The sequence below is a fragment of the Vulpes lagopus genome, chromosome 21, assembly GCF_018345385.1.
Source record: "Vulpes lagopus strain Blue_001 chromosome 21, ASM1834538v1, whole genome shotgun sequence".
NCBI lineage: Eukaryota > Metazoa > Chordata > Mammalia > Carnivora > Canidae > Vulpes > Vulpes lagopus.
This window is the reverse complement of record NC_054844.1, coordinates 43,440,180-43,451,758: the sequence shown is the minus strand read 5'-3', so window position 1 is coordinate 43,451,758 and position 11,579 is coordinate 43,440,180. Positions and strand designations below refer to the sequence as shown.

Below are 11,579 nucleotides of genomic sequence, written 5' to 3'. Positions count from 1 at the left end.
CTTGGCTTGCGACAGGTGCCTGGGCCAAATCCCACAGAACAGAGCCCCATTGATGGCGGCCATCGGGGCTGGGTGGGAGGAGACCAAGCCAGCCACCGGGTGGGGGGTGGCCGTGGGAGCCCGTATCATCCCGTTCCAAGTCAGGAGAGCCCCAGGGGGGAGAAGGTGGCATCCTGCCCCACACAGTCTCGGCTCAGCCCCAGCTCCGGAGCACAGGTGATACCTGGGAGCAGCCCCTCCCTCCCGCTGGGGGAGAGGGGACTCCCCTGGCCCACGGGGCCCCTCCCTCTCCTCCTGGGGCAATGGGGCAGGAGTGTCTGTGGAGCTCAGGAGCCAGCCCAACTGGGAAAAGATAAAAAGCCCATCGGTGGCGCAGCAGCTCACCACGCCCCGTCTCCGCTCTCTGCGCCTGCACCCCGGCCCCCCGACGGCCATGAGGTCCTCCGTGTCTCGGCAGACGTACTCTACCAGAGGGGGCTTTAGCTCCAACTCTGCGAGTGCGGGAGGCGGGTCCCGGGCCCGCAGCAGCTTCAGCTCCGTGACGGTGTCCCGGAGCAGTGGCAGTGGTGGGGGGACGCGCTGTGGCCCCGGCAAGGGTGGCTTTGGCAGCCGAAGCCTCTATAACCTGGGAGGCAGCAAGAGCATCTCGGTCAGTGTGGCTGGAGGGGCCTCCTCAGGGCGGGCCCTGGGAGGCTTCGGCTTTGGCAGTGGGGCCTTTGCAGGCCTGGGGGCCGGCAGGCAGGTGTTCGGGCCCGCCTGTCCTCCTGGAGGCATCCAGGAGGTCACCGTCAACCAGAGCCTGCTGACCCCCCTCAACGTGGAGATAGACCCCGAGATCCAGAGGGTGCGCACCCAGGAGCGGGAGCAGATCAAGACCCTCAACAACAAGTTTGCCTCCTTCATCGACAAGGTGAGCCGGGGTGGAAGGAGGCGGGGAGGGGCCCTTGGAGTGGAAGCAAGGCCCCTAAGAGGCTGGGGGCCGGACGGAGGCTGTTGCAGCCCGTGTCCACTGTGGCAGGGCTTGACCAGGTGACTGTTGGAGCTCCCTGGCCTGGCGACAGTCTTCTGGGTCTTACCGTCCTTGCTCCGGTGAATCTCGGTTCTGCTCATGAGGCCTGATGCCAAGCCTGCCTCGACTGCGTTGTGCCTCCCCCTTGGCCGCCGCTAGCATGGTCACACGGCAGCCTGCGCACGATTAAGGAGTGGACCCTCCTCACCGTTCCTCTTAACAGGGTGGTCCTTGGTGCCGCGTGTCATGTCACAGCTGGGGAAACCGGCTCAAACATCTACCGGGTTATCCCAGGAGCCCCATCTCCTCCCTGTTCTCTCCGTTTTGGAGAAGGCCTGAGGACAAAGATGTGATCAGGACACGACGAGGGCGTTGGCCCAGGAGAAGTTACCGTTTTGCTTCTCCTATCCCTCCCTGCTATTCTGGTCGGGAAGCTCAGTTTGGGATGGACAGTGACGAGGGTGGTCACCTGGGGGTATAGTCTGGTGCATCCCGGATGGGGAGCATGCTGGCTCCTTCCCTGGGCTCCGGGCCGACTGGGTGGCTCTTGTGCTGCTCTCTGGCACTTCCAGGTCCATTTTGCTGCATTGTCTACCTCTGCCCCAAATCCCCAGGTAAGGGGACTGTGATGGGGAAAATCTTGGTGGGTAACTGTATCTTAGTTCAGTGGTCTGGGGGTTCCCAAAGAATATCCTCTTTCTGAACCCACAGCATCCCATGAGGAATCAGAAAAGGTGATACTGTGTCCATTTTGAAGAAGAGAAAACAGAGGCCTAGAGAGGGCAAGTGATTTGCCCAGGATCCTACAGGCACTTGGAGGCAGAGGTGGGCCTGGAACCCAGGTTCACGGGCCCCACGGTCCTTGGCATTAAGAGGTCCAGTCGCTGCTCGTAGCAGGTGCACCTGCTTCACGGTTCCCAGGCCATGTGACTTTGGGCCTGGGGTGCTGTGGGGGTGGGATCTGCAGGAACCAGATGGCAGAAGGTGAAGCAAGCTGTTCCCTCCACCCCCTCACCTTCTCCCCTAGTGACTTTTGGTTCCCTGTGGAATTGCCCCAGAGGTCAGACAAGCAGAAACCCGTCTCAGGTGCTCAGCAACATGCGGGGGTCCGTGAGGCTGACCCGGTCCCGTGTCTGTGCCCAGGCAGAGACTCCCCCAGGGGACCTATGAAGCCCAGGCCGTGAGCCCCCTTTTAAGTCTTTCCAGATAGGGCTGGGCATCTATATTAATTTTTTTTTTAAAAGGTTAAATTTACAGAAGAGTTGTCAGAACAGTACAATATATTCCTATATATATTTTTTTCACCCAGATGCACCACATTTAAAATTTCAATGTAATTTATTTTAATTTCATTTAATTTTAGTTCCAATACAGTGTTATATATTTTAGGTTCCGATGTATACCATGGTGATTCAACAGTTCCAAACATCAGCCCTCCTCAATCCCCGTCCCCGATTTCTCCCACCCGCCTCCCCTCCAGCAGCCAGCAGTGTGTTCTCCAGAGTTACGAACCGGTTTCTTGGTTTGTCTCTTTCTCTCTTTCTTTTTCTCTTTGCGTGTTTGTCTCTTCAATTCCACATTTGCGTGAAATCCCGTGGTATTGGTCTTTCTCTGACTGACTTAATTTGGCTTTACATTCACCAATTAAAAAAAAAGAAAAAGATTCACCAATTTTTACATTTTGTCACATTTGCTTTCTCCTTCCCTGTGTGTGTATGTACGCGTGTACGTGTTCGTGTACCTATGCACACATACACTAGACGTGCACCTGCATTTTTAGCACTTGACTTTGATGTAGAATTAGGGTTCAGAAATAATGATCTAGTCTGGTTTACCCCGGACAAGTGGGAAAAGGAGACCCAGGGAGAAGTAACTTGACTGTCACCAAGGAGCAAATGACTGAGCTGGGGTTTTATGGTTTATTAACTCTTTAGAGTCCTTGTCATTGGATTGGACCATCTTTTCCAGCAAAGACTGTTCCCGCAGGGACACCTCCCCTCTGCAATGCATTGACCCTGCACTGGCCTTGTGATGTCCTGGTTGGGGGCTGGTGGTGATGATGGGCCCAGTCCTGGGTCCCTCCTGGGTCAGAGGAAGGGCACCAACCCACCACCCTTCTTGCTCTGGTTTAGGTACGTTTCCTGGAGCAGCAGAATAAGGTGCTGGAGACCAAATGGGCCCTGCTGCAGGAGCAAGGCCAGAACTCTGGTGTCACCAGGAACAACCTGGAACCTCTCTTTGAGAACTACTTGGGCAACCTGCGGAGGCAGCTGGACAACCTCCAGAGCGATCGGGGGAGGCTGGACTCAGAGCTGAGGAATGTGCAGGATGTCCTTGAGGACTTCAAGAGCAAGTGAGGAGGACTGGACAGGCTGGGGCCATGTGGGGGTAGGGAGGGGACAGCGTGGGAAATATCCCCAGAGAGTCACCCCATTCCGAGGCTCCTAGGCCCTACCTGGGGAAGTGCGCAGACTGAGCTGCTTTCCTCGGGTGTCCAGGCCCTCGACTCATTGCTTCCTGGAGAATTGTCCCACTTATTTGCACATTGTGCATAATTTGAAAAACCCTAAGGTAGGGATAATAGTATAAGGGATCTCTATGTTCTTATCACTCAGCTTTAATAATTATTAACTCATAGCGAATCTTGCTTCATCTATAGGCCTATTTGACTTTTCTCCTCCCTTATGTCTTGAAGCAAATCCCAGCCATCGTGTGATTTCATTCTCAGATATTTACTGGGTATATTCATGTGGCTTATCTGCATAGCTCAACTTAATCAAATATAAACACTACGCCATAACCACATCTCAGACTTTTTTTTTTTACATCTCAGACTTTTAAAACAGTAATTCCTCAATATCATCGACTATCCATTCATTCTGAATTTTCAATTGTCCCATAAATGTCATGAGTTTTAAAAATAGTTTGTTTGAATCAAGATCCAAATAAAGGTCATATATTATGATGAGTTGATACGTATATTTATAATTTTAGGGTATAATCTTTCATAACTTTTCTGATAACTCGATCCTGGTGCTTTCTAACCTTTAAAATCTCAGCAAAAGTGGTTGGAGAGAAGTAAACTGTTGTAAATGATGTCCTACCTGTTGAAAGTGAACGCAAAGATAAACCACTGTTGACACATCTTTGCCTGTTCCTATAAAGCCTCCAAAGGGCCCCGATCCAGAGACAGCTGCTCTGGGTGCCATATTATTGTACAAAATCTGTGCCCGTTTCCTCAAAGCGGGTGGGCAGGAATATGTAACAACTGCCCCCCAAGCCTCTTCACTGGGCGCCTGCATTACAAACCTGCTTCTCAGGTGTTCTTAGATAATGCGGGACCCAATGGGGCTTAAAGCCAAGTGGGTTAAATGTCTTAAAAGGCAGAACTAGGCTGAGCCTGGCCTACGTCTTCCCGTGTAACAGGTACGAGGATGAAATCAATAAGCGCACTGCAGCGGAGAATGAGTTTGTGCTGCTCAAGAAGGTGAGCAGGGGAGCAGGGAGTGGGGGGGGGGAGCGGTTCTCGGGCTCGCCGGGGTGCTGCGCTGACTCAGAGGGAGGCGACAGCCCCGGGGGCTGAGGCGTCTGCCCTGCTGTCTCTCTTTCCCCCAGGATGTGGATGCTGCATATATGAGCCGAATGGATCTGCAGGGCAAAGCGAGCACCTTGACTGAGGAGCTCGACTTCCTGAATCATCTCTATGAAATGGTGAGATGGCCAATGGACAGGGACAATTGCATTTCCCTATAGCCCTGGGGAGTCCCCCCGGAGGTCTGATCTGAATTCACCAATGCAGTTTGTTTTTTTGAAATTATTTTAAAAATATTTTATTTATTTGAGAGAGAGAGAGAGAGACAGAGAAAGAGAGAGAGAGAGAGAGAGAGAGAGAGAAAACGCACACAAGCAGGGGGAGCAGATGCAGAGGGAGAAGCAGGCTCCCCACTGAGCAAGGAGCCCCATGCGGGGCCAGATCCCAGGACCCTGAGATCATGACCTGAGCTGAAGGCAGATGCTTAACCACCAGGCAGTCCTTCACCAATGCAATTTAACTGAAAAAAGATAGAGCCCGGACCTTTCATTAATACCAGCTTCCGTGTATTAGGTGCTAAGGGTGGGACAGACACTGGGCCAAGCTTTACACAATCCTCTCAACAAAGCCAGAGTATAGGTACTTTTTTTTTAAAAATTTTTATTCATTTATGATAGTCACAGAAAGAGAGAGAGAGAGAGAGAGAGAGAGAGAGAGAGAGAGAGAGAGAGAGGCAGAGACACAGGCAGAGGGAGAAGCAGGCTCCATGCACCAGGAGCCGGATGTGGGATTCGATCCCGGGTCTCCAGGATCGCGCCCTGGGCCAAAGGCAGGCGCTAAACCGCTGCACCACCCAGGGATCCCTTATTGTCTCTATTTTATAGCCAGGGACACCCGAGTTGATCCCTGACTCGGCGTCCTGGATTGGGACTTGGTAGGGGCGTCACGGCCCGCCTTCCCCTCGGTGCTGGAGCCCTTCTCTAACATCACTGATAGGAGTCATGGGGCCTCCGATTGGATCCTCCTGGGGGCCGGGAGCTCATCATTTTTTACAGCAGGTGTTTCCATTGTTGACCAAATTAGACACTAACTTCAATCTTCTTCCCGTGACTTCTGCTCTTGATTGGCCCTGATCCTGCCTCCAGGCAACGAACGCAATTGTCTTCCGTGTGGCATATATCTTTCATATATCTTTCACATGGGGACCTTTTAGAGGTCAAGAGGCTTCAGGAACTGACATCTGAGGAAGTTGAGGAAACAGTGTTCTTAGCCCAGACTTTGGAGAACAGCAGGGGAGGGAGGGAGGCTACAGACTTGCATTTGTGCTGCCTAATGTTGCACTAGTTTGTCATCTTTAGAAGCCATTTCACAATATTTGCTCCTTAAGAAACCCTCCCGGAGTTTTTCACACGAAAGTTTTCAAGCCATGCACGTATCCATTTCTTTTCAACTTTCTGTTTTTGGGTGGTTGAATTTTGGAAACCAAATGCAAGAGTTAATGAGCCCTGATTTTCCCGTGAAATGTTATTGTGGTTTCATCCCATCGTCCAGGTAACTGTGGGTGCTTTGAAACTCGATGTCTCCTATCTATGTGTTGGAGAGACCCAACTGGGTAATGGGATATATTTGGTATATTCATGATGCCCCAGCTTGGGGTTCTCTGCACACCTGCTAAACTTTCCACATAGCGTGAAAGTTCATTTCAGGGTACGTGACCAGTAAGCACGTTAAAGCCAGTATGGCCAAGACCTAAGTCTCAGTGCAGGAGCGAGGTCTTCCGTGGTACCTTTCCCCCAGGCTGACCTCACTCCACAATCAATAATTTGTGGTTCAAGTGGCTCAGCTACTTTAAACGCGAGTTGACCATATCATCATCTGGTCTGCATCTTTTCTTGCGTTCAAGAATGCCATGGAAGCCTTGGTCATGTGATGTCTGTGATGGTCCGTTCGCATTTTAGTAATACAACCATAGGGGAAAATGAAATCCATTTGGCTTGGTCTCTCCTTAGGGAAGTCTTGCTGGTTCCAACCCTCTTACATTTTGTGATTCTAGAGGCCCATAGGAGGTTGACGGCAAGTCTAATCTGAAAAAGTGTAAATATCATCCCCTTGACAATGAGGACATTTGCTGTATCTGGGGTTCTGGAATCTTTCCTACTCTCCACATTTCTTATGGTTCTCTGGGAGTATTCATCCCCTCGGCAATCCCATGGCCTCCTAGGATGAGTTCCTTTGGCCTGGACCCTTGACATCCCCAACAAGGCCAAGGCCTCTCATACTCTCCGTGTCTGTCTTGGCTTTCCATTTCTCCTCCAGCATCCTGCCCTTTCTAGTCTGAGACTGTTCTCCTTGATGGGAAACAGCTAGTGAATGGTGGGCTGGGGACTTGAACTTCGCTTTGCCTGTCTCCAGAGCTCATGTCTTTTCATGAAACCGCGAACATTTCAGAGATTGGATGTTAGCTCCTTCCTCTCCACGCATCCCACCTTGTAAAAGACAATGTAACTTAGTAAATCTAAATCTATGTTAGCATGGGCAGCAGGTCCGGCTTTGGTAGCTCTCTTTTTCTTGATTTCTGTCTCTCTTTTTAGTCTATGTCACCTCAGTTTCTGGTGTCAGACGCTCTAGGCTTGAGCCTGGGCTCCCTGCTTATTAGTCTGCGATTTGGAGCAGGTTACCCTTTGCGCTATTGGAAAGTGCAAGTACCGAGTTGGCGCCTGTCAGGGACGGCACCTGCCCACAGCGTCTGCCCAGGGGAAGGGCTCAGCCAGGGAGAGCTGCTGTTACGATGCCGGCTCTATCTGTTAGAATCCCACTGGCTGCAGGGAAGCTGGAGGCAAGCCCAGAGCACACAAGGTGTTGACTTTTAGAAGGAAGACTCTCTTCTTTGGGAGCCACTGAGGAGCACTGAGGGGCTGAGGGATTTGATTGGAGCTGGGGTTTGGGCAGCTTGTTGGCAGCTCAGGGCAGGAAGGACCACGGGAGAGTTGGAGGCAGAGCTCAGCTGGGAGCCCGTGCAGATGACCTAGTGATAGAGCTGAACTCAGAGCCAGAACACAGAGACCCAGCCTGCCGTTCGTGGCATCTTTAAAGGCCTGTTTATATGTCAAAGCGGATGGTCTTAGAAACCCAGGGAGGTTCCAAGAACATCACCACGGTCTATATATGTCAGTATATTCTAGGGGAAACCACTTGGGATTTGTTGCTCAACTGACTGGTTCCAGTCTGGCTCCTAGGACTGGACTGGAGGACCTTGGATCTGGTGACCTTGGATGCATCACTTCTCTTTCCAGAGCCTCTTTCCTCACTAATCTGTGTCAGGACCAATGTGAAGGGGGTGCAGGTTGATCGCTGGCTGAGTGGAGAGTGAGGTTTGAATCACGCCCATGCTCAGCTCTCTAGGCCCCACCGTCTGCCTCCTACCAGAGGGGGGACTTTTCCCAATTTGATAAAAGTGCCCCGTGTGCCAGTCATGGCCCGGCCTGCCTCCCAGGGTGTTCTGAGGATGCAGGGACTGGTGGATGTACTGGCGCTGTAAGCCTAGCACCGGGTTTGAGTGCAATACGTACACATTCTTTCTCCTTCTTTAATCCCTTGGAAACCTGTAAATCCACAAAAAGAAAGGATATTTATAAAAGTGAGAGCCCCATTTCACAGCTGGAGACAATGAGGCCTTTCCTTCTAGGCTGGAGCCTGGACCAGAGCACAGGCCTCCTGATGCCACCTGGGGCCCGTCCTTCACCCCTCAGCCGTCTCCTGGGGGCCTGGAGCAGGGGCTCTGGTGGCAGCTGTCTCTTTTTCTGCAGGAGCTGAGTCAAGTGCAGACCCACGTGTCTGACACCAATGTGGTCCTGTCCATGGACAACAATCGCAGCCTGGACCTGGACAGCATCATTGCTGAGGTCAAGGCGCAGTATGAGCTGATTGCCCAGAGGAGCAGGGCTGAGGCTGAGGCTTGGTACCAGACCAAGGTGAGAAGAACCGCGGGTCAGGTGTGTGGGTGGGATGGACCCAGCACATCCCCCGTGGTGAGAGGCCTGGGCCAGACGCACCCAGCCCACACGGGGGACCTCTAGCTGTGAGGTGGGCCTGGGGCCGATAGTTACCCAGGAGGGCCTAGAACTGCCACTCACTGCCACTTGTTTGGTCTCCAGTATGAAGAGCTGCAGGTGACAGCTGGGAAGCATGGGGACAACCTGCGGGACACTAAGAATGAGATTGCTGAGCTCACCCGCACTGTCCAGAGGCTGCAGGGCGAGGTGGATGCAGTTAAGAAGCAGGTGAGCCTTTGATTGGGAGCCTGGGGGTCAGACCTGGGTTGGCAGAGGTGGGGACCTTCTCACTGTCATACTGAAGGGTGAGAACTGCTCCTTTCCTGGTGGATGGGACACACTCAGAAGCTGGACTTTAAGACCAACACATCCCTTTTACAGGATAGAAAACTGAGGCCTGGAGAAGGACAGGGCTTGTCCAAGGTCACATAGTGTATCACGGGGGGAGCAGGTGGGATGATCTCCAAAGAGATTGGTCCCATCTTCAGGAGGTCAGAGCAGGAGGCTGACGGTTCGAGGGGCCACGTCATAGGTGCAGATTCCATCTAGGATATGGCTAAAAAGCCTGGGCTTTTCCCCAGATCAGAGTGAAGCGTCTAGTTAATGATGAGCTTCTATTACTTATTTTATCTCCTGTGAGGCACTGCACTGAGGGAGGGAGTAAGATTAGACTTCAGTAAGGACTTCCCCGCAGCGCTGACTCCGCCGTGTAGTGGTAGCTCTTCTCTGAGAAGACTATTTCTGCTTCCCTTCTTGCTCAGTTGGCTGGGGTCGGGAGGGGGCGGGGAGTGGCGATGTCTGGGTCGGGGCAGAGAGATGGATGTGATGACCCTGGAGGGTGTTCCCAACACCTCTCATCCCTTGGGCAGTGCCAGCAACTGCAGTCCGCCATCGCAGAAGCGGAGCAGCGTGGGGATATGGCCCTGAAGGACGCTCAGAAGAAGCTTGGGGACCTGGACATGGCCCTGCACCAGGCCAAGGAGGACCTGGCCCGGCTGCTGCGCGACTACCAGGCTCTCATGAACGTCAAGCTGGCCCTGGACGTGGAGATCGCCACCTACCGCAAGCTGCTGGAGAGCGAGGAGAGCAGGTGGGGCCCCTCCTGCCCTGGGAAGAGAGCTCCGAGCTGGGGGTAGGGAGATAAGGGGGCAGCCAGGGAGCTGGGCTCCTGCCTCTTCCCCCCCAGGGACTTTCCACTGTGCTCACTGCCTCTGCTGTGCGTGTCCTCAGTCGGCACAACTATCAGTAGCCTCGCGGCGGTCGGCAGCCCTGCAGGACTGAGGCTGCTTCCACCAACCTTTGAAGCTTTGAAAAAATAAATCATTTCTGTCCTTGGGAAGGCATGAGATGTAAAAAAAGTCACTTTAACCAGAAACCGGGAGGCTTTGTTTTGGCATGAGCTGTGTTTGCTGTCACGATGCGCAGGAGGCGGAGCGGGGAGGGGACGACAGGGCAGAATGGGGCCATTTGGCCTCCTATGGCTCTGCTTTCTCTGTAGCGCCTGCTGGAAGGGCCGTGAGGCCCAGGGCAGCCGCGTGCACACGTTTCTCATGTCTCTTGGTCTTGTCTTGCTGGCCTGGCTTGAGAGTTGGCCCACTGAGTTGATCCACCATGAAGGCAGAGAATGGGACGGGGGAGGGAGGGAGAGGGTTTTGTCACCTGGGCCCGGGGAAGCCCTGACCCTTCTCCCGGTCTTTCTGTTTCTGCAGGATGTCTGGAGAATGCCCCAGTGCAGTCAGCATTTGTGAGTACTTTGCCTCCTTGCCCTGCCCCAGGCCCAGCCCTGATCCTCTGCTCAGTCCACTCAGTCTGTCCTTGGCCAGGAGCACATGTTCCCTCCACCTGAGCCCCTGGAGACAAGTTTGGGGGTTCCCAAAGAACGAGCTTCCTGCCCCACTTTCTCCATCAGTTTCCCATGGCTCCACGCCTCCTTGTGTTCCCGTCCCTCACTGGTTTCTGCAAGTCCCCCTCCCTCTTCCAGCCCTGCCTCACCCAGACCCTTTGCCTTGCAGCGGTGACCGGCAACTCCACTACTGTGTGCGGAGGCGGCGCGGCGGGCTTCGGGGGTGGCATGTCCCTCGGCGGGGGTGGGGGTGCTGGCAAGGGCGGATTCGGCACCAGTGTGGGCTATGGCACCGTCAAGGGAGGGCCCGTCTCTGGGGGCACCTCCATCCTGCGGAAGACCACCACGGTCAAGACGTCAAGTCGGAGGTATTAGCTGCCCAGCCTTGCAACCTGGGGCCCCTGCAATTTTCTCCTTGTTGTACTCACCCCACCCCTGCTGCCCTCCCCACCCACCCCCATAAGAGAGGGAACAGCCCCAGGACCAGAGGTCCAGTGTATTTGCATGCCAGACCCTGCAGGTGATCTGCATTTGGGGAGGGCTCAAATGTACCCAGATTTTCTCCTTGCTTCTGCAACGTGATGGGAGGGGGGGTTAAGGCCACCTCCTTGAGCAATGTATTTGAGTGACTTGGGGGTGATCTTTTGACCACTGAGAGGAGACTGGATTTCCCTTGATTCCTCTGCTCCTCTGCTCTGTACTCAGGGCAGGCGGGGGGAGGAAGGAGGGAAGTTGGGAGTGGTCCCTGAAGGCCTTTCAACCTCCCTGGTCTCTCACTAGACCCGACCCCTCTCTGAATCTACCCGCCTGCCTCCCCTGTCTGTCCCTGTGATGTATCTCAATAAATGGCAACTGCAGCTACCTGTCTGTGCCTCCCGTCTGTCCTGCCTGGGGGACTGAAGTTGTCAACCACAGGCTCACGATGCTCCATGCTACTCACCACGCCAGAAGCACAGCGGCTGATACCATCACCACTGCAGGCCTTGGTTCTTACTCTCCCTTACGGAGTTCACAGGAGAAGGCTTGAGGGGATATAGAAGTTGTTCAAGGCAGGACCCAGCCAGTGAGCAGCTGCCTATTACCAGTCCATCCCTTGATGCTACCGAGTCCTCTGCTAATTCTGTGGGGCAGGCAGCATGATTG

General features: G+C 53.7%; 1 protein-coding gene across 1 annotated transcript; it reads left to right on the top strand.

Annotated features, from left to right (window-relative positions):
* Window positions 1-392: 392 nt before the first annotated feature.
* On the top strand, window positions 393-11,297 carry KRT79 (keratin 79). Its single transcript, XM_041736241.1, has 9 exons — window positions 393-910; window positions 3,142-3,362; window positions 4,436-4,496; window positions 4,625-4,720; window positions 8,348-8,512; window positions 8,696-8,821; window positions 9,463-9,683; window positions 10,303-10,337; window positions 10,606-11,297. Exons 1-9 carry the CDS (start codon window positions 434-436, stop codon window positions 10,809-10,811), a joined length of 1,608 nt encoding a protein of 535 aa, XP_041592175.1. The 5' UTR covers window positions 393-433; the 3' UTR covers window positions 10,812-11,297.
* Window positions 11,298-11,579: the final 282 nt, after the last annotated feature.